The 24,048-nt window shown below is 45.9% G+C and overlaps 1 protein-coding gene across 1 annotated transcript in view; it reads right to left on the bottom strand.

Moving 5' to 3' along the window:
* Positions 1 to 24,048, bottom strand: part of NUDT4 (nudix hydrolase 4) — a 70,390-nt gene that overhangs the window by 11,214 nt on the left and 35,128 nt on the right. The window contains exon 2 of the mRNA XM_082252766.1: positions 6,408 to 6,518. Within this exon, the coding sequence (XP_082108892.1) occupies positions 6,408 to 6,518 (111 nt within the window). The remainder of the gene's footprint in view (positions 1 to 6,407; positions 6,519 to 24,048) is intronic.

Raw genomic sequence — 24,048 nt, forward strand, 5'->3', positions numbered from 1 at the left:
GATGGAAATCAGACACCACCTTTGGAAGGAAAGATTGATGAGGTCGCAAGACCACCTTATCCCTTTGAACAACCAGGTAGGGAGAGCGGCAAAATAGGGCTGCCAACTCCGACACTCGAGCAGATGTGATCGGCACCAGAAAAGCGACTTTCCGTGACAGCGCAGGCAGAGGAATCTCCCGGATGTTCTCAAATGGAGGACGTTGTAAATCAGGCGATACCGATTCCAAGGCACCACCAGCGCGTCTGAGGCGTCTGCCAGAGGATCGCGTGTTCTTGCCACAAACTTTCCCACCTTGTTGTTTAGACCAGACGCAAACAGATCCACGTCCGAGGATCCCCATCGTGCACACAGCATCTGAAACACCTCCAGGTGTAAGGACCATTCCCCCTGGTCCAGGGTCTGACGGCTCAGATAGTCGGCCTGCCAGTTCCACACCTGGAATGTGAACTGCCTAAAGCGCAGAGACCTGCGTCTCGGCCCAAGACAGAATCTCGGCCACTTCCTTGGCCGCCCAGGCACTCCTGGTGCCTCCTTGGTGATTGATGTAAGCCACCGCAGTTGCGTTTGCGTTGTCCGTCTGCACATGCACAGGGCAGGCCCCGAAGCCGATCCGAACAACGGAGTAAACAAAGTCTGATCGCTCTCAGTTCCAAGACATTGATCGGTAGAGAGGATTCCTCCTCCGACCAAGTGCCCTGGGCAGACAAATTGCCCAGAACGCCACCCCAGCTCGACAGGCTGGCGTCCGTGGTGATCACCGTCCATAACAACTGCCGGATTTTCCTTCCGTCAGAGCCGGAGACTGGAGCCACCACAGAAGATCCGCTCTGACTTGGTGGCTTAAAGATATTATCCTGTTCAAGGACTGAGGATGCCTGTCACACCTGGCCAGAATCTCCGCTTGCAGAGATAGTGTGTGGAACTGTGCAAAAGATACGTCGAAGGCTGACACCATCAATCCCAGAGACCGCATGCAGGTTCTGAGCGATGAGGATTTGTTGTCCCTGAGGGACCTGACCTCGTTCTGTAGAGTCCGGAGTTTGTCCTCCGGCAGGAAGACTTTCGCCTGGGCGGAGTCCAGAACCATCCCCAGGTAAGGTAGGCGAACAGAAGGAGACGATGTCGACTTCTGAAAATTGATGGTCCAGGGTCTGGCGGCTCAGATAATCGGCCTGCCAATTCTCCACACCCGGAATGTGAACTGCCGATATTGCCGGGACATGAGTCTCGGCCCAAGACAGGATGCTGGTCACTTCCAGGGCCGCCCAGGCACTCCTGGTGCCCCCTTGGTGATTGATGTAAGCCCCCGCAGTGGCATTGTCCATCTGCACCCGTACAGGGTGGCCCTGAAGATGATCCGACCAATGGAACAGGCACAGCCTGATCGCTCTCAATTCCAATATGTTTATGGGGAGGGAGGATTCCTCCACCGACCAGGTGCCCTGGGCAGACAGGTTGCCCAGGACTCCACCCCAGCCCGACAGGCTGGCATCCGTGGTAAGTACTGTCCACAGTAAAGGCCGGAAGGATTTTCCGTCTCCCACAGCCGGGGACTGCAGCCACCACAGAAGATCCATTCTGGTTTGGTGACTCAGAGACACTCTCAGATCCAAAGACTGAGGGAGCCTGTCCCATCTGGCCAGGATCTCCGCTTGGAGAGACCTTGTGTGAAACTGTGCAAACGGTATCGCCTCGAAGGCTGACACCATCAGCCCCAGGGACCGCATACAGGTCCTGAGTGACGAGGATTAGTTTTCCCCGAGGGCCCTGACCTTGTTCTATAGGGTTCGGAGCTTGTCCTCCGGCAGAAACCCCTTCGCTTGAGCAGAGTCCAGAACCATTCCCAAATATAGGAGACGAACCGAAGGAGACAAGGTCGACTTCTGCACGTTGATGGTCCATCCGAACTCCTGAAGCGTCTGAACTTCAGTGGACAGATCACGCAGCAGGCTCTGGCTGACACTCGATCCTAACAGGAGATCGTCCAAATACCCCAAGACCGCAATGCCCTGTGCCCGTAACAGGCCCAGAACGGGAGCCAGCACTTTGGTAAACACCCTTGGAGCCGAAGCAAGACCGAAAACGCCACAAATGGATAATGTTCCTCCCCGATAGCGAATCGGAGGTACCTCCGATGACCCTCGAAAATGGGGATGTGCAGATACGCATCCTTCAGGTCGATAGAGGCCAGGAATTCGCCTGGACTCAGAGAGGCTACCACTGAGCGAAGCAATTCCATGCGGAACTTTCAAATGCGTACAAAGCGGTTCAGAGCTTTTAAGTCCAGAATAGGACGCACCTTGCCCTCCTTTCTGGGCACAGTGAACAGATTTGAGTAAAACCCCTGAAACCTGTCCCGACGAGGCACCGGGACGATCACCCCCTGGACGAGGAGATCCTGTACCGCCTGATGCAGGTCCTGTAACCGCCCTAGGGTCAAATGAAGATTTGAGGGAAAGAATCTGTCCACCGGGCGCGAAAATAATTCGATCTTGTAACCTGATTGAATGATTTCCTGAACCCACATGTCCAGAATTCGGAGCAGCCAAGGCTGGAGGAAACCACGCAAACGTTCCCCCCACCCCTGAAACGGGTGAGGGCGCCACCATCAGGCACAGGCGGACTGGGCCGCCCCACCAGCTTGGCCGGATTTAGGTTTGCCCACCCAGGGCTTTCTCTGGCCACCCTGGCCCTTGAAGGGTTTCCCCTTGTTCTGTGCCTTGAAGGCAAGAAAGGACCCCTGATTTGGTTTAAAGGAGGGGCCCCGCTTACCGCGGAAAAACTTGCCTTTAGGATTCTGGAGCAGCAGAGTGCTCTTGCCCCCAGTGACCCCTTTTACCAATTCATCCAGGGATTCCCCAAACAGGCGAGACCCCGCATAGGGGATGTCAGCCACCGTTTTTCTTGAAGTCTGGTCAGCCGACCAGCTTTTCAACCATATCAGGCGATGGTTAAATCACTGCGACACTGGACAGGCGCACAGCTAATGGGGCCTCATTCAAGCCCGCATCACACAAATACATGACTCCTTGATAGATCTGGTCCACCATCGCCACGGTAGTAAGGGGAGCAGAATCAGCCACGAGGGTGCGTCTTAGCACCTTGGTCCAATCCGCCACAGCCTGAGCCGCCATGACAGAGGCGAAAATAGGTTTTAGCAGGGAACCCGCCACCATGTAGGCATGGCGGGCAAGGGATCCCATCCTCCTATCCGTAGGATCCCTAAACACCGGAGAATCTTCGGTGGGTACCAGAGTGGCCTTGTTCAATCTGGCCACAGTGTGATCCACCTAAGGGGCCACACACCAGCGCAAATCCGTAGGAGACGCAAAGGGATAAAGGAGTTGAAACCTCTTAGGCACCACAAAGGTGCGTTTTTAAATTACGCCATTGATCATTCACAGTAGCGTGAAACTCAGCGGGGCAAGGGAACACCTGCGCCGCTTTGCGGGTCCTGTGTGTACCAAAAGAGGACACAATGCTGGAGGATTGGGCTCATCCTCTAAATGTAGTGTTTCCTTAATGGCAAGAATTAGCGCATCCATAGCTGCGCGGTTCTCGGCCGTCCCAGGGGGGGAATCATCCACCCCTGCAACCTCCGCCTCCCCCTCAGACAGAGAAGAGCGAGACCCTTCAAGGGGCACGCCACCTACGGCAACCATATCCGATTCAGAATCAGAAGACAAGGAAAAACGAGGCCTTTTTCTGTCAGCACGTTCAGTCATTAGAATATCCACTTTGGACACCACTGTTCAAGTCACCACTGCAGCAGACAAAGTAGACAGCAGAAGATTCAGAGGAACCTGAATCCCCCACTAAAGCCCCGTACACACGCAACGATTATCGGCCGGCCGATCGTCCGACTTTTGTCCAGAGTTGTGTTTTGTTGGTTGGAATGTGCCTAGATTGCACACGATTTTTCTCGCCCAACAAAAATCTGCTTCTGAAGTGATGTCGTGTTGGTTTGCTTTCTTTGTGTTCTTTCTTATCTGAGCATGCCCAGTCTTGCTCATCAGATTTTTCCCTGTCGAAATCTGTACTGACTGTACGAAAATCGGCCGTGTTTTGACGGCGGATAAACATTTTATAGTCTGCACACCGACTTTTCGGCCAAAAAAAAATCTGGAGTCGGTTGTCAGAAGCATCATACTAACAAGCTGAAAATCGGCAGATCGGTCGTTGGACAAAAATTCCCTGCCAATTTTCGACGCGTGTGTACGAGACTTAAGGCTGTGGGAAATTTGCTGTCCTGAGATTCCATAGTAAAAAAAGTTTTTTTTTTTCAAGGTACTGGCCCTTTAAGCGTGCCGCAGACCCCCGCAGCACACCGCTACAAGACTGACAAACAGACCCCTGAGCAGGATAAACTGATAGCCAGAAGTATTTGCACACAAAAAAAGGACAGCAGACAGACTCCCACAAGTGTTACCACCACAGCCGATCTCTTCTGAACAGAAGGAGACTGAACTGAGACTGCAGACCAAGGAAAATGGTTGCCTATAGAAAGTATGGGAGGCTTCGGAAAAATGGCCGCCGACATGTCCTCGGAACGAACGTTTTGCCACACACAAGATGGCGCCGCAAGGCGCCAAAACACACCACATACAATGTTGTTTAAGCACCCACAGTGAAGCCAGACATGCTGCCCAAACCTAAAATGGTGGACCGGCGGTGTTTAATCCCGCAGCGGTCGCCACACGTGTCTGTATCTCCAAATAGCACCCTAAAGTGACACCGGAGAGGGACCCCCACAGCGCACTGGCTGTGAGAAAAACCCCGCAGGCACCGGGATCAAGGAGCCCAAAAATGCAGACATGAGGGGATAACAGACACACAGGACTGCAAGCCCCAGACAGAGGCCCCACACAGAATGTACTTGCCTGTACTCCATGGCGTGGGGTGCCTCTAATCTACGGGAAACCGCCCACCCTCAGATGGCAGGGGTGCCGTTAGCCAAAAAACGCAGGACGCTAGCAGTGCACGGAGAACAGTGGGGAGAGGTCCAGGCGAGGCAGCCACCTCGCAGGCTGCATCCCTGAGGACAGGGATGGGTCGTTTGCGAGGCCAGGGCGGACACATAGCCCGCTAAACACTCGATGGCGGGCTGGGATTCCATAAGGCCCTCTGTCCTGGGCAACCAGGACGACCAGTCCGACTCCCAGCTCCGCAAACGCCGTCTTCATCCGAAGATCCGACTAACGCTGACAAAATAAACAGCTAGTAGCGCAAAGAAAAAACACATTTGCAGCAACTAAAATCATAAAATAAAAGAAAGGCTGAGACTGTAGCCCCAAGCACAGGGAAGCATATCTTACTCCTTAACTAGGCAGAAGACAAACTGAGTCGGGATGGCTGATTGCAGGGTAAGTATTGGACCAGTGGGACAGCCCCCATAGGTGTGTCTATGTAAATGCTTTGTTTTTTAACAAGTCTTATGCCTAGTTACTCCTGTGGAGATTAAATCAATACCCATTGGTGAAGACTGTATGAGTGGGCGGCGACTGTGAGAGGACGTAAGAGAAATAGGTGTTTTAATACCTCTTAATCATATCCAAAATAAACAGATCTGGACATATTGCTATTTCTTATTGAAAGACAATTAAACGCGGATGACTGATTAATCCAAAGTGGAATATTTGGGGCGGCACAGTGGTGTAGTGGTTAGCACTTTCACCTAGCAGCAAGAGGGTCGCTGGTTCGAATCCCAACCACGACACTACCTGCCTGGAGTTTGCATGTTCTCCCTGTGCCTGCATGGGTTTCCTCCGGGTACTCCAGTTTCCTCCCACACTCCAAAGACATGCTGGTAGGTTAATTGGATCCTGTATAAAATTGGCCCTACCATGTATGTATGTAAAATGAATGTGAGTTAGGGACCTTCGATTGTACGCTCCTTGAGGGCAGGGACTGATGTGAATGTGTAATGTATATGTAAAGCGCTACATAAATTGACAGCGCTATACAAGTACCTGAAATAAATAATAAATATTAAAACTAGTTAAGGAAAGAGTAATGAGTGATTTCTCCATAAGGGAGTATACATCCATCCTAAAACACTAGCATTAAACAGTACTCACACAGAGTGGAATAGTGTTATAAGGGGATGCCTGGGGGCATGTCCTCAAAAGCTTTGCCAGTGTCCAATCCCCTGAAGGTATGAGCCTTTAACCCAGGGTCTATGAATATCAAAGTGTGTCCTGTATGATAATACATTTAGCATTAATTTAACTCAACCATTTTTCCAGAAGTTTCCCCTTTTACTTACATTGGTGGCACAAGAAAATCAACCGTTAATACATACATGCACAACATCATCAGTAAAGGCTGCCTGAAAAGGACATCTATGCAGACAGAAACATGAGGGCAATTGTCAGCCCAGGTTCCTTTAAAAGTATCCATTTTACCTCTTCATACACTTCTCTGACTGCAGCTCCACCAGGCTCTTCTTCCGGCTCCATTCCCCCTCCTGGTACAATCCACTGATCAGGGTAACGACTGCTGCTGACTAAGAGTATCTGCAGTAAACAAACAGAAATATTTAATTATTTATTTTTTAAAGACAAGGAGCTTAATGCTCCAAAATGTACTTTTTAGGACTCTTGCACACGATAGTCCTGTTTGAGCATCGACTTTTTCAGACTTTTTTTTTTGGTATTTGAGCGAAAATGTGTGCGCGCATTTTCGCGCAAACCTATTCTCGCATTTTTGTTCTGCACAATATGGAAATGGGCCTTTGCCCGCATGAGGCATAAATTACTAACCAATAAATGGGATTTTTGTCTTACAGTAAAGTCCATTTCTCTAATGTTAATTCACATACACAGCTCCTGATCATCTTAACCATTGGATTATACTGCCCCCTACAGGTGTAAGACAATAGGCAGAAAAAATCCTTGACTTCGCCCATGGGCAGTCCCAGGGGGTATACACCCACACTCCGCTATAGGCAATCAGTTTTGTTACAAGTAGTGTCAGAAGATGATGCACAGATGAGAAGGCACTGACTGGCAGCTCTATGGGCACTGCTTTTTTTACTTTTCTGTAATCGGCACCGATGATCAGTGCCCTGATGACCTGTCCTAGGCTTCCCTTTGATAAGGAGCCGCACTGACAGTGTGACTGTGAGGCAAGGAGAGCCGATAAACGGCACTTCCTCATTTACATGTGACCGTCTGATTGGACACAGCTGATGAATGGTACACAGAAAACATTGAAGCTTTAACAATGGTGGGTAAAGAAAAAAGGCCTCTGGCAATTGTTTGACAGCTGTGAGTGAGCAGAGAACAGCTCTTATAAACGAGGATATGCCGTTTTAAGATTGCGAGGGGGATGAATCGAGATTGCGACTTAATGAATAATTGTGCTTTAGTGGGCTGTATTTTAGCTAAGTAAAAAAAAATCTGTACTGAGCTTTTTCAAGCTGCAGTGTGCAAGAGGCCTTAAAAGAGGAAACAGTCTATATACATTTTTTGTCATCAGGAAAAATAGATGAACATAGTTGTTGATGTGCTGAAGTATGAAGCAATGAATATATATTGAAGATAAAGTATTCCTGTAAGAGCGGTGTAAAGCTGTAAATAGCTCATTCAGGGAAGCTTGCAAGCCACAAATACATTTATTTAGAACCCAGGATAAATTATTAGATCAAGCTGGACAGCTACCATTTACTTCTGTGTTAAACAATGTTTGTTCTGGACACAGTGCAGTTTACAGAAGCAATTCACCTTGACAGACATAACACCTTTGAGAAAATTTGGTTCATAAAAAGAGGGAAATCGGTCTGCACATCTTGATGCACAACATAGTTTACAATAATGAGCAAACCACCCTGAGGGCACGTACCAACTAACTTCATGCATCAGCAGAAACTATACATGGCAGATGCAGACATAACATGGTAAGATGCTTGCCTATGTGCACAAGGTCTTCTGCTGTCCACACATTTGTAGTCCTGTATAGAGATGTCACTGCTCTAAACCTGTATAAAAATCACTTACCTCTGGATTAATGGGTGATGACCAAAGGAAGCCCTACCATACTCCACAAACTCAGCAGGAAGACACACCGGTGATGTCAAGTCATATGAAACTTTGCCTCAAAAAAACACCAGTTTCTTTTTCTTCAACCCTTTTAGAACACAGCAGAACAGCAGAGAAATAGTAGAGCCATCTCCGCTGCTGTTCGATTGTATTCTGACAGGGGGAAAGCCAGAACACTCAGGTAAGCGCTCATGCGACGAAGTCAGACCGACTCCAGTACACATGGGCTGAATGTCTGCGGGTTTCTATTAAAAACAAGCCGATACTGTCCCACATTCGGCCCGTGTGTACTAGACTTAAAGGCAGACAGACAAAGTACACTGCAGCTCTGCAGGATGAGACTTTACATCATCGCTGCGCAACTTCCTGCTTAAAGTGGTAGATATTGGGGAGTGCTAAGTTTATGAAAAGTACTCCTTAAAAAGACTGTCACCACACTTGATCATTCTGTTTTCTGGCTGCCCTTCCTATAGTAGAGGAATGGCAGCACAGGGAGCGCTGCGGAAGCACATGTGCCGAGAGTGGGTTCTTACCAGGTGTTAAAGCATTAGAGGTTTGACCTCATGGGCGTGCTACTTCAGAACTGCAAGCTGGAGAGTTTTGACCCAATGTTGTCAAAACTGCTGCATTGGCAGTCTAGGACCTAGCTGTGCTGTCTGGTAGGAGTGCTTGGGTCACAAGAAATGCTGCATATATTTACAGAATCAGGTAAAAAAAAAAATTGAACACATATACATACATAGTTCACAAGTATATTTTGAGGTCTGCCTGTAGTTCAGATTTAACCGGTTTTACTGGACATGTGGACTGGAAAGACAAAATTCACACAGTAACCAACTACCAGGAATTCTTTCAGCTGCATGCGGGGTACTCCAATTCCAGAACGCAACCAAACAAGTTTGGTTCAATACTGCCAAAGAAACAACCAATTGCACGCTTCCCTCCCAGATCAATCATTTACACACTGCACAATTCATAATTTTGAGCCTTGAACCTGAATCTCCAGCCAAATCAAGATAAGCCTGCCTTCTGAGTCATGTAAACATGATAACATGGAATGCATAAAATGTGCAAGTGCCGGCAGCTCCAGTTAATCTTTAATACTGGGGATTTTACAGAATGGAAAAATAACCATCATAGCTAAAAACGCAACGTTCAGCCTAGGAGTACAGACAGAGCACAAGTAAAGGTGAAATTGAAAAGTTGATGGGGGGTTTAAGTAGGGGAGAAAGAAAGCAAGCAAGAAAGAAAGAAAAAAAAAAAAAAAAGGTTTAGTACAACAGGAAAGTGTTAGAAAGTACAACATGCAAACTTCATAAGAAACATGAAAAAATAAATAAAACACACATTTGTATCAAACAGTTACCTTACACTTTTTTTTTTTTTTTTAAGATTTAGGTCTTGTATAAAAGAAAAAAAAAAAAAAAAAAAAAAAGTCTTCACTTAACTTGGTAACTACAAACACTATAGAGCAATTCATCCTAAACATTTGCAATAGATCCTTTGTAGAAAGGACTGTGCACATAGATGGACCACTGAGCTGAAAATGATGTTCAACCTTGGTCCAGCCACCTGTTTTTAACCATCCCTCATTTGTCTGTGAGGGCATCCACACACAACTTGCACTAGTTGAAGCCACACTGCTGGCTAAAATAGCGCAAAACAATTTTTACTGATCTAGAATTAAGCCCATGCAGTAGGGGCAAAACGCATCAATCCATGGTGGATGCTCTTCTGTGGATTCAACACATGAGTGATTTCAAATTACAGTGCTGCTTTAACTGAAATGTTATTTTCACTTTGCTAAGCATTTACATTAAAGCATCTATGATAAAAAAAACAAAATCTGATTTTTACAATGTATTTCAATCATTTGTAGCCTACCCCTACGATTCTGAACAATCTAGAAGTTTGCAAACTAACTTTGCGAAGGACTAGAAAAATGTGCAGTCATGTGACGCTGTACCTAAATAAAATGGATATCTTTTCATCCCACAAATACAGCTTTATTTTGGTGGTATTTGATCACCTGTAATATATTATATACACACACACACACACATTACAAAAAAAAAAAAAAAAAAAGAAAATCTTATCCAATTTAAAAAAAAAAAAAAAAAAAACATCTAATTTCTTCCTCTGTTCAGGCTAATGTATTCTGCTACATATTTTTGGTAAAAAAAAAAAATCCCTGTAAGCGTATAGTGCTGGTTTGCAAAAAAATTATAGTGTCTAAAAACTATGGGATAGCTTTATGGAATTTTATAAAATTCTATTAGTAATGGCAGCAATCAGTGCTTTTTAGCAGGACTGCGACATTGCGGCGGACAAATCTGAGACTAAGTGACACTTTTTGGAAACCAGTGAAACCAAAAGAAAAAAAAAAAAAAAAAAATGCACCGTCGCTGTACTAATGACACTGGCAGGGAAAACATCAGCGGCAATTAAAAGGTTAAATGTGCTCCTAGGGAGTGCTTTCTAACTGCTCTGGCTGTGAAAAGAGACAGACCCTGCTTAGCAGGAACACAGGATCTCGGTCTCCCCCTACTAGCAGAATGGCGATCTGCCTTGTTTACATATGCAGACTACCATTCTGCCTCTCTGGAATGATTGGCAGGTCCCACCAGACCCGCTGATTGGATCCCTGTGTCCAATTACAGCAGGAGCTGGTCACCGCTGGCGCGTATGTGCGCCGCAGACCCAGAAGAGCGAAAGCACGTACGCGATTTCACGCAGAAGGGCCCCCCCCAGTATATATAGGTGGGCAGTCGGCAAGAACACAGAGCCTGCCTTCTAGACTGCAGTGGTCCTGGGGAGGAGGAGTTTAAGAAGGTGGGGTCAATACAGGAATCGCTGCTTGCAGGCAACAAAGTTTCATGGTATATGTAGTAATCAGAAATTGAATGTAAAAAGAGCAGAGGAAAAGCAGCAAAGCACTCAGGGAATCCAGGAAATCGTAGCAATGGTCAGCAGACCTCCACATGAAAATGGGATTTTTGACTTACAGTAAAATCAATTTCTCTAATGTTCATTGATGGGCACAGCTCCTGATTCTTCTTAACCATTGGGTTATACTGCCTCCTACAGGAGTAGGACATTAGGCAGGAAAAAGCTCGACTAAGCCTATGGGCAGTCCCAGGGGGTATACACCCACACTCTGCTATAGGCACTCAGTTTTTTTACAAGCAGTGTCAAAAGAAAGCCATCCCCACTGAGGGGTGGGTGCTGTGTCCATCAATGAACATCAGATAAATGGATTTTACGGTAAGCCAAAAATCCCATTTTCACTTTCATTCATTGACGAACACTCCCCCCGATTCTTCTTAACCATTGGGACGTTCCAAAGCAGTGTTAAACGTGAGCAGAAAAAACAGCAGAAAAAAAAATCCCAAGGCAAACCATAGCCAACCAGGTAACATGGAGCTCAACCATAACCATTAAAAAAAAAAAAAAAAAAAAAACACACCCTCAAAGAGAACCAGGTCCTCTAAACAGCAGCCTGCAAAAGCTTGCGGCCAAAAGAAGCATCACAGATGGCAAAATATTCACTTAAACTACCAGATGGCCGCCTTGCAAACCTACATCACTGATGCCTGATGACAGAAGGCCCAGGAGGTACTAAGCACCCTAGTAGAGTGTGCCTTAACAAGGAAAAGAGGAACCTGACCCCTAATTGAAATAGGACTGCATCACTGTCTGATCCATCTGGAAATGGTCGCAGCAGGAGCGGCCAGCCCTTTGAGGTCCAACCGTGAGTACAAATAAAAAAATAAAAAAAAAAAAAGACTAGCTGCCAGGTACACCCCGATTGCCCGAACCACATCCAGGGAATGCAGAGCAATTTCCTTAGGATGTTTAGGCCTGGTACATAGGGAGGGCGACACAATGTCTTGACACAAATGGAAATCAGAGACAACCTTTGGAACGAACAAGGACGAAGAACCACCATAGCTCTGTAAGCCAACAGGTAAGGTGAACGACAAGACGCCACCAGCTCTGACACCCTGCACGTAGAAGTACTCACCACCAAAAAGGCCACCTTCTGGGACAATGTAAGCAGGGGACCCTCCCGATATTTTCGGAGGTAGATTCCTGGATAACTGGCAAAACAATTTGAGGACCCATGTCAGTAATGGAGGAGACCGCACTGGAGGAACCAAGTGTCAAGCTCCCTGGATAAAAAGGTATGAACCAAGGATTGTGTGACCAATGGACATTGAAAGAAAACTGCCAAGGCTGAAACCTGGACCTTGATGGTTGGAGGAAAGCCAAGACCTGAGCCACCGAAAAAGGAGTGAGGGAGAACCCCAAAAGACACCACGTAACGTACGTCTTCCAAGTACGATGGTAGATTTTTTAACTTTTTATAGCAGAGGAATCAATGATTCAGACAAACCTCTATCTTCAGCATCTGCCTTTCAACAGACAAGCTGTTAAAAACCAGCGACTGTAAAAGCAAGATGGAAGATTGGATCTTGAGACAGCAGATCTTCCCTGAAAGGAAATCTCCAAGGAGCATCAGCGACCACCCGTACCAGATCAGCGTACCAAGACCGGTGAGGCCAGTCTGGAGCCACTAGAAAGACCGGAATCCCTTGCTGCCTCGATCCGCACACAGGAGCCTCAGCAGAAGTTTAAGAGGGAAAAGCATAAAATTAGACGATATTGACGCCAAGGAGCCACTAATGCATCTGCCAGAGGATCCCAAGACCATGCCACAAACCTCTGCACCTTTCATGGAAGGTGTAAAGCGGAGTGAGCTGGAACGATCGTTCTGCCCACCTTAGAATGCCGGCTACATCCTGATCCACCAGGGCACTTCTTGTGCACCCATGGTGATTGACATTGGTACACACCCCTGAAGACGAATTTCAATTGAGTCCAGACCACCCTGAGCACAAGCTGTGCCAAGGACGCATACCCATTCGGACAGGCTGGCATCCATGGTGACAACCGCCCAGTACAGGGGTAGAAGGATTTCCCTGTCGAAGTGCCAGAGAACGAAGCCACCTATAGAGGCTGGATTCTTGTCCCAGAGCACCAGAATCTTTTTGCAGAGATCTAGTGTGGAACTGTGCAAACGGCACCGCCTCAAACAAAAAGGTAGACACCATCGGTCCCAGCACCCACATGCAAGCCTGGAGGGATTAACTGTCAGCTGGACAACAGAAGCTGAATTGCCTCCTGCAATTTCTGGAGTTTTTCAAGAGGAAGCAACACTCTGGCAGAGGCCGAATCCACCCAGATAGTCCTTTTTCTGTGGATGGAACCAGAGTGGACTTCTGAAGGTTCAGAGTTAAACCAAACTCCCTCAGAGATCGCAGCGCAATCTCCAAGGTGTCCATCAGAGCAGTTGAAGACTCTGGTCGCAGAAGATCATCCAGGTACCCCAGTACCGAGATCTCCCGCTGATGCAACAATGCTAGCAATGGGGTCAACACTTGTGAAGACCCGAGGAGCAGAGGCGAGACCAAAGGTAAACGTCACAAACTGATAATGCTCCATGCCCACAGCAAAGCGGAGGAAGCGCTGGTGACCAAAACATATTGGAATGTGAAGGTAGGTGTCCTTGATGTTCACAGAAGCTCTCCCAAAAAATCCCTCAGATGTAGGGATGCCACTACTGTGCGCATGGACTCCATTCAAAACTTTGGTACCCGCACAAAGCAGTTTAGCGCCATGAGGTCCAGAATTGGACGTACCTTGCTTACATTCCAGGAAACTGAAAACAGGTTTGAGTAAAACCCCTGAAGACACCCCGAAGCCGAAACCAGGATAATCACCCCATAAATTAACAAGTCTTGCACTGCCCCAAAGTGACCCCGTAAGCAATCTGGGGACAAGTGCAGGTTGGAAGGGAAGAAGCTTTCCGGAGGAAGAGACCAAAACTCGATCTTGTAGCCGGACCGAATGACTTTGTGGACCCACTTGACCTGTACCAGAGAGGTCCAGGGTCCGGAAATCAGCAAAAACATCCTCTGATCCCAGATCAGGGGAGGGCACCTCTTCATGAAGAGGAAGCCTTGTCTGCAGGTCTGGAAAAGCCCCTTGTGGCTTGCCAGACCAGGTCCTCTTAGAACCTCAGGGGGAGGCCGTGAAGGACTTATCCCTTGAGGGACGAAAAGGCCTCTTATGAGCCGAGATTAATGGTCCACGTCTACGACAGGGCTCCTTGCTCCCAGTAGCCTGCAGAAGAAGAATACTCTTCCCCCCTGAGAGACCTATAATGTCATCCAAGTAAGCTCCAAACAGGCGATCCCCCAACAAAGGGGAGATCAGATAAGGCTTTCTTAGAAGTTTGGTCCACAGACCAGCATCGTCCGCCAGATAAGACACGAAAGACCCCTGCTGATAGCCTAAAAAAAAAGGAGCCGCATCCAAAGAGGCATCACAGAAACTGTAGCCCCTGGATCTCCGTAAAGGCAAGCGGAAGCCGTGTCCCCTCCAGGTCCCGGCGTAAAAAAGTTTAGCCCACTCGTCAAGACACTAGGGCAATAGTAAATACTGGCCTAAGCCAAACCAGCTATAGTGAAACATATGGAGAGCCAGAGCCTCCGGTCCCCTATTAACTGGATCTTTAAAGGCTAAGGACTCCTCAAACGGAATTAAAGGTAGCTTTATTTAACCTGGAAACTGGCAAATCCACTACAGGTGGGACCATCCACTTTTTAAGCAGGAAATCCTTATGCCTCAAGGATACTGCATAGCAAATAACGCTTCAGGACCACAAGAGTGCATTGTGGACAACCCCACTGTTATGTGACAATGTTGTCAAAGTAAGCAGCAAAGGGGAACACCCCCACCACAGTGGAGGACCTGTGGCACAAAAAGACCAGCGCCTCAGACGCAGCATCTGCGCCATGTTTAAAAGGTCACACCCTGACACAATCCGTGCATCCACCAGCGCCTTTTCATGCACAGCTAGAAGAGGAGAGGAAACATCCTCACTGTCTGCACTCAGGGTGCGTGGACGCAGACACAGTAGGGCGACTCGCGTCCACAGCAGCCGAAAAAGATTTAGGATCTAATGGACAGATAAGGCATGGGATGGCGGTGGACACTATATACTAGGTAACCCAGAAAAACCTAAAATCGGGGGGAAGGCTGCCGACTGCGATCCCTCAAGAGGGACACCGACCCAGGGTCCACGAATGGACCACCTACAAAACAAGGGAGGGGTCACCCGCTGAGCCTCTCCAAAGAGGCCTGCACAATAGGAAATAGCCCCCTAAAAGGGGGCCACCTGCCGAGACCACCACCCACCTGAAGACCCACAGTGACCACCAAATTTTTAGAGGGCTGGGTGAGGGGAACTTGGGGGTCCCACTGTCCCAGGGAGGGGCCCAAGTCCACCCCAAAACCCTCCAGGGGTAGAAGGGGGACAGCTACTTGCTATACCAGGAACAGGGTGGACACCACTCCTGACAGACCACCACTCCATCGGGAGTTGGATGGCCGTCGGCCAGGAGGAACATTGCGAATCAGGCCGAGGCCAGGTCGTATGCGCCCTTGCGAGACGTTTAACTCGCAGGTGTGGAGCGGAGGCCTGCGCACGCTCGCACGACTTGGGGGACCCTCTGGATCTAGACTAGGCATTCTGTCGCCCAGTCCAACAGTTGATAGTAGATTCTCACAGGGACAAAATAAAGATAAGAAAAAATCCTCACAGGGACAAAATAAAGATAAGAAAAAATCCATTTAAAAAAGGGGGAAAAAAAAAAATTGCCAGGACCAGAGATCCCAGCAAGGAACTAGGTCTTTACTGCCGACTAGGCAGGAGAGAAAAAAAAAAAAAAACAGTGCCTATGACTGAGTGTGGGTGTACACCCCCTGGGACTGCCCATAGGCATAGTCAAGCTTTCTCCTGCCTAGTGCCTTACTCCTGTAGGGGGCAGTGTAACCCAATGGTTAAGAAGAATAAGGAGCTGTGTCCATGGATTTTTTTTTTTTTAAATGGGCGGGTTAAACAAATAAAAAAATTCAAAACATACACATTATTTCCACCTCAAATTTGTTTATGGGGGAATCCTTCCTGCCAAGCCTGTATTCTCACAGCCAGTATTGCCAACAGTGCTGATCGAGCTGCAAAAATCCAACAGGGTGGTTACAAGCAAGCATTCAGCCCATGCTTGGACTGAAATTTGGACACTTGCTCAACTGGCCCAATTTCAATCAATATTTGGCTGTCAATAACAAACAGTGGTGGTAATGTGCTACCTCATGTCGAATGGTGTGGGGGGGGGGGGGGGGGGAACAAAGGCGCAGAGAATGTATACATGCAACTTTCCACCATGTGATGCAGCACTTAGTACCTCAGCACGGACACCCGTTCTGTGCAGAATAAACTGAAAAATAGTGAATAGTAAAATTATTATTTTAAAACAGACCAATGTTAGGTCTGTGAACACATGAATGTAATGGGATGTGCATATGTACCTGCTTACAATCTTACATCCTATCTGTAAGTTAGGTCCAAAAAAAGCAGAAAGGCCGCAAAACTTTCAGATCTAGATGGACTTGGGGGAATCTGTAAGCTTCAAGAAGGTTTCTTTCACACAAGCGTTTAATCAGATCCTCCTGTCAGTATTTCATGTGCATCTGAATGGAAGCTCTAAGTGCAGGCAGATTTAAACACCTGCCAATATACTAAAATAGAGCATTTGATCCCATCCACCAAAAAAAAAAACCCGACGGGCAGATCTGACCAGAACATTGGTGTGAACTGGTGCAACATTAAAAAACCCTACCTTGTAAAAATTCCCTACCCTCATCACTTCCTGTGCACGTACGTCATGCATCAGCTGAGCCGCTTCCCAGTGGGCATGCTCAGGCAGTAAATGATTGGCTCACACCGGAAGTGACAAGGGTAGGGAATTTTCACGGGGTAGGGTTTTTTTAAAATTACAACGGCTTCCCGTGAAATAACCTTACCCTCGTTCACAGTGCTTAAAGCGTTGGGTTAGCAAATGTCGGCTTCCCGTAAAAATACCCTACCCTCGTTCCCCAGGGGGTGGTCGAGGAAAACGTAAAAAGGGTCTCCTAATGAAGGAAAATTTAAAATCTATAAATATATTGTTTTTATCATTCCATTTCGATTAATATATATACACACACATACATTTTCTTCAGTTAGGAGGCACTTTACAATTTTTCTGGAGAACGAGGGTAGGGTATTTAGACGGGAAGCCGTCGCTTTAAGGACTGGGGAGGGTAGGGTTTTTTCACGGAGGCCGAGATCATTTACTGTGCACGCCTGCTGTGCACGCGCGCACTGGGAAGCGGCTCAGCAGATGCCCGACGTACACTCACCGGAAGTGATAAGGGTAGGGAATTTTCACGGGTAGGGTTTTTTAACGGAACACCGGCTGTAATGAATTAGCATAAACAAAAATATGCCTATAATTTGTGCTGGCTGGTACAGCTTCTGATGTACTTTCACCCGCCCCAATGCAGCAACTGACCAACTGTCATTTCTTAGCCCCCTGTGTAAGCTTTCACATTCACAAAGCAATGCCTATGATCATGCCGCTTGTGCATTAAAAACATTAAAATTGGAGGTACACAGTTCAGCTTCAATTATTCTTCAAGACAATCCTAAACAGGCATCAAATGTGTTACTTCTGCCACATTTTAAAGGGAAATACCAACATTTATGAAAAATCCATACTGCTTTGAAAGTTCCCCCACCACAATTTCTAGGCTTCTACGGGCTTTGTAAAAGTGCCCTGCACTGCCACATGCTGGCAAATTTCAGTATTCCAAACTGAATTTTTAGAGGGAATAGACAGTTTAATGCAGTGATAGCAATAGCAAAAGATATAAGGAAGCTGTATTCGGTATAGTACAGCAGAAATTAAAAAGGAAAGAAAAAAAAAAAAAAAAGAAGAAGGACTGGGGCTCCATTTTAACAGGAAATATTCCTAGATCTGATCTTTAAGATTTTTTTTTTTTTGGAGAGGCACCGAAATTTTAGCAGTCGAAAAATATCGGCCTAAAATAGTGTTATTGCCATTTTGCCGATAAAGGAGCTAAAAATGCATGCAATATTAAGCTTATGGTGTTTTCCATAGATCAAGTGACTCAAAAACCCTCATCAAAAACGTAAAATGGGTGCGGTATTGATGCGTTTTCAATGTATTTAAATGGGGAGGTGCGTTTTTCTAACTGAACAAAAATGCAAGCAAGATTTTTTAACACCACAACAGAAGCTCAACTCACCACTGTGAAGACATCCATAGAATTTAAAGGGATGCCTTTTTCTTGAGCTTTTCATGCGCTAAATGTGCCGATAATGGACAACAAATTCATATTCATTTAAATGCATGATAATTAAAAAAGTAGAATACACTTATAAATAAAAAAAATGTTCGGCCAAGTGGATTCTGAAATTTTCAGTTTTGGCACCAAAATTTTTGCTCAGTGCACCTCGGTTTTTTACAATCCAACAATAAAAAAGAGGGGTGAACATTTAAAAACACAAACTTGTACAGACACTGCCTGCATATCATGAGCAGGTGCCTGGATATGCAGCAACACATAGCCATTAACATTCCCGATTATACCAGTGATTACATTGCCTGGATCTTTGGAGCAAAGTGGCTGCCTAACATTCTTAACTAACATCAGGCTAGAAAGAATCACAACACAAGCTTAACCTAAATGACCAGGGACAATTCTGCATACAAATAAGCCCATTTGTTTGAACACTTCAGATACCATCTACCATAACACTTTTCCAGAGAATAAAGCTGAGCATACACCTTTTTTTAGTCAATTTCCCCCACTTTCCATACACTAGGAATCCCACATTCAATACAAGCAATTGACAATTTGGAGGAATCTAATTTCACTCCGTTTAGGGTACAGGACATCAAGTGAAGGGAAATTTCTCCAATGGGACAGATCAGATTTTTTTTTTTTTTTTAACAATTTCCCTCACTTGATGTCCTGTACCCAAAACATCAAGGGAGATTAAATCCCTCCAAAGTGAGGGATTCCCTGATGGTCACCGTGGTTATCAGAACTAGTGTCCTCCTAGGAAGATTTCCCATACATTGCTGTTCTGGAGAAAGCACAAAATTTAGAATTTTCATTCACTTTTTATGACAAAAAATAGGGTGAATCTAAAATCGGGGCACAGACAGGAATTCTAATCCTTCTTTACATTATTCAAAACTTTAAAGAGAAAAAGGGGTTTTTCCTTTAGGTATACTTACTTTTTTTGTCTTACAAGTTTAAACATGCACCCTACAAATACACATTCACACCCCACAAACAGGGAATATTTAACCCTCCTACTCTATCCAAAATGGAAAAAAAAAAAAAAAAAAAAAAAAAAGTGGTTCTACAGGCCTTCCTGAAGGTTCTCTTATCTTAATGTATTCTCTGCATTAAGGTAAAAATCTGAGTGCAGCTCAGAAAGCACTCACTGATGTCAATCCCATCCAGTGAGAAGGAAAATGGGGGTGGGGCAAAGCCACAGTATTTGTCAATGGTCATACAGAGCACAGTTCGGGAGTGAGCCTGCATGAGAGCCTCTATAGTTGGTGGCTTGCTATAGGGCAGGGGTCCTCAAACGATGGCCCTCCAGTTCTGGAACTACAATTCCCATCATGCCCATGTCATGTCTGAATGTCAGAGTTTTACAATGCCTCATGGATTGTGTAGTTCCGCAACAGCTGGAGGGCCATAGTTTGAGGATCCCTGCTATAGGGGCACTAAGCTGGGGGCCTGCAAAGAGGAGGATCAGGACTGCTCTGTGCAAAACCATTGCACAGAGCAGGCAATTATGACCCGTTTGTAAGCATGTGTTTTTTTTAGCGCATTGTGGCAAAACATGCTAACTTGATGTAAATCAATCCTTAATTCAGCTACGATTAAACCCATTTCTTCTATGATCGGTTTTGCTCGTATACACAAGGAGCATGAAGATCTTGAAGTTTACAGTAAAGTCTGACAATACGAAAAAAAAAAAAAAGTATTTAATATACATACACACACACACACACACACACATATATATTAGAGCTGCACGATTAATCGTAACAGAATCGAGATCGCGATTCACTCCCCCTGACGATCTTAACATGACACTTGCTCGATTCTTTACATTGCTATGAGGGAGCAGCTGTCAAAAAAAAAAAAAAAAAAAAAAAACCTCCCGCAAAAGCCTATAAGCATTAGTCTCCCACTGAACTGTAAACACAAATTATTACATTGTATCTTTTCTTTCCCTCTGCCGGAGGAAGGAAGTTCAACCTCTTAAAGACTAAGGCTCGGTTCACATATATGCGATGCGGGAAGGCTGCGAATTCGCAGCCTGTTCCCGCATCGCACACGCACCCCCGGCAGTTCACACTGCCATATGCGATACGCTGGGGGTGTCAATGTAATCTTAACGACACCCCCAGTTTGATCGCATATCGCAGTGCGATCGTGCAGTTCGCACAGGATCGGATCGCACAAGTGTGAACCGCTGTGCGATCCGATCCTGATGCGGCAGCAAAAATGCCTCCTGTGCGTGTTTGCTGCGGGTGCGATGCGAATTTAGCCATACAAACTGTATGGCTAAACTCGCACCGCACAGCTGATCGCATGTAATGTCGTAGCAGTGCGCTCCGATATTACATGCGAACCCCGCACACGCAGAAGTGTGAACCGGGGCTTAACCTTTTTCCTACACTTGTTGCTTGCAAGTTAAATCAGTCTATTTTTCCTAGAAAAGTAGTTAGAACCCCCAAACATTTATATATATTTTTTTTTTTAGCAGAGACCCTGCAGAATAAAATGGTGATTGTTGTAAATTTTATGTCACATTGTATTTGCGCAGCAGTCTTTCAAACGCAATTAATACACTTTAATGAATAAAAAAAATAAAACAAAACCGTAAAGTTATCCCAATTTTTTTTTTTATAATGTAAAAGATGTTACAGAGAATGGTGATCTTTATTCTTTATTCCAAGCAAAAAAAATTGTGATTCTCATTTTGGCCAGAATCGTGCAGCTCTAATAAAATTATATTATATATATATATATATATATATATATATATACACATACACACATACACACATACACACATACACACAGTACAGACCAAAAATTTGGACACCTTCTCATTCAAAGAGTTTTCTTTATTTTCATGACTATGAAAATTGGAGTGTCACAATTCAAGAGTAAAGCCTCGTACACACGTACTGATCGTCGGGCGTCTTTTGTCCCCGGGCTGTCGTGTCTGCTGAAAAGTGCAAAAGACTGCACACGAATTTTGTCCGCCGACTGCAGAAGTGATGTCATGTGATGGTTAACTTTCCCTGTTTTTTTTCTTTTCTGAGCATGCCCAGTCTTGCAAATCTGCTGTCTGTCGGCTGAATTCTGTACTGACTGGCGAACAATCGGCCGTTCTGGTGTGGGCATACAAAAATTTTAATGCTTGCACGACAGATTCTGTTCGGCCGAAAGTGCGTTGTCGGAAGCATCATACCAACAAGCCGAAAATCGGCCGATCGGTCGTTGGCCGAATCTTTTCGGCCGACAATCGGTACGTGTGTACGGGCCTGTAGTCACCTGAAATGGTTTTCACTTCACAGGTGTGCCCTGTCAGGTTTAATAAGTGCGATTTCTTGCCTTATAAATGGGGTTGGGACTATCAGTTGTGTTGTGCAGAAGTCAGGTGGATACACAGCTGATGGTCCTACTGAATAGACTATTAGAATTTGTATTATGGCAAGAAAAAAAGCAGCTAAGTACAGGAAAACGGGAGGGCATCATTACTTTAAGAAATGAAGGTCAGTCAGTCTGAAAAATTGGGAAAACTTTCAAAGTGTCCTCAAGTGCAGTCACAAAAACCATCAAGCGCTACAAAGAAACTGGCTCACATGCGGACCGCCCCAGGAAAAGAAGACCAAGAGTCACCTCTGCTGCGGAGGATAAGTTCATCCGAGTCACCAGCCTCAGAAATCGCAGGTTAACAGCAGCTCAGATTAGAGACCAGGTCAATGGCACACGGAGTTCTAGCAGCAGACACATCTCTAGAACTGTTAAGAGGAGACTGTGCGAATCAGGCCTTCATGGTAGAATATCTGCTAGGAAACCACTCCTAAAGAAAGGCAACAAGCAGAAGAGACTTGTTTGGGCTAAAGAACACAAGGAATGGACATTAGACCAGTGGAAATCTGTGCTTTGGTCTGATGAGTCCAAATTTGAGATCTTTGGTTCCAGCCACCGGGTCTTTGTGCGACGCAGATAAGGTGAACGGATGGACTCTACATGCCTGATTCCCACCGTGAAGCATGGAGGAGGTGTGATGGTGTGGGGGTGCTTTGCTGGTGACTGTTGGGGATTTATTCAAAATTGAAGGCATACTGAACCAGCATGGCTACCACAGCATCTTACAGCGGCATGCTATTCCATCCGGTTTGTGTTTAGTTGGATCATCATTTTTCAACAGGACAATGACCCCAAACACACCTCCAGGCTGTGTAAGGGCTATTTGACCAAGAAGGAGAGTGATGGGGTGCTGCGCCAGATGACCTGGCCTCCACAGTCACCGGACCTGAACCCAATCGAGAGTTTGGGGTGAGTTGGACCGCAGAGTGAAGGTAAAAGGGACAACACAACAAGTGCTAAGCATCTCTGGGAACTCCTTCAAGACTGTTGGAAGACCATTTCAGGTGACTACCTCTTGAAGTGTGACTCTACAATTTTCATAGTCATGAAAATAAAAAAAACTAATTGAAAGAGAAGGTGTGTCCAAACTTTTGGTCTGTACTGTACATTTTATATACATACATACACACACATATATATATATATATATATATATATATATATATATATATATATATATATATATATATATATATATATATATATATATATATATATATATGGGATGCACCGAAATGAAAATTCTGGCCCGAAACCGAAAATGCAGGATGCCCTTGGCCGAAAACCGAAATCAAAAATGACTTTTCCCCCCCAAAATTTTAAAAATAGAACAGAACAGGGGCATACACCAAAAACAGGCAGCGACATACACCTGTCGCTGCCACCCTGTCACAGTATATGTACTGTGATGGGTTGGCAAGAGGTTAATTACCAATGGTATTTGCATTATGCAGCATGAGGGGGTTAATGTATTGCAACTGCTGGTCACTCATCTATTAGTGACCGACCAGTGGCAGTTAATTAACCCCTTTGTGCTGCATTAGTGCAACCAGTATCAGTGTTAATTAACACTGGTTGCACTAATGCAGCACAAAGGGGTTAATTAACTGCCACTTGGCGGTCACTAATACATCAGTGACCAGCAGTGGCAATACATTAACCCCCTCATGCTGCATAATACAAATACCATTGGTAATTAACCTCTTGCCAACCCATCACAGTACATATACTGTGACAGGGTGGCAGCGACAGGTGTACGTCGCTGCCAATGTTACCATTGGTAAGCTGCCTCAGCGACCCCCCCCCCCCCCAACTGCCTCAGCGTCCCCTTCGGCAGCACACCCTCCCCCCTCTGCCTCAGCGTCCCTCCCCATCCCAACGATTCAATCTTACTCTCACTCTGCTGACAGAGGAGATACCCGCATGACAGGGAAGTGAAGGCTCACATAGTTATAGCTATTAGCGGCCGCTCGCCCGCCCTCCCGCCCGGTGTGTCAGTTCATTCATACACACAGTCCCGCTGACAGGGAAGTGAAGGCTCACATAGTTACAGATATTAGCGGCTGCTAGCCTGCCCTCCCGCCCGGTGGGTCACTTCATTCATAAACAGATCGTAGTAGTAGGGACGTCATTGAGAGACGGGCGGCCGGCCAGAGGCGGGACTTTTCAAGCCATTAATTTCTGCATTTTTAACCCATTATCGGCCGAAATGGGATAGGCTCATTTTCGGTGCATCCCTAATTATATTATATTATATTATATTATAATTATATATATATAATTACACTGCTACAAATGTAAAAAAAATAGTGAGTGTACAGCTTGTTTAACAGTGTAC

Source organism: Pelophylax lessonae (assembly GCF_965119305.1).
Source record: "Pelophylax lessonae genome assembly, chromosome: 4".
In the NCBI taxonomy this organism is placed as follows: domain Eukaryota; kingdom Metazoa; phylum Chordata; class Amphibia; order Anura; family Ranidae; genus Pelophylax; species Pelophylax lessonae.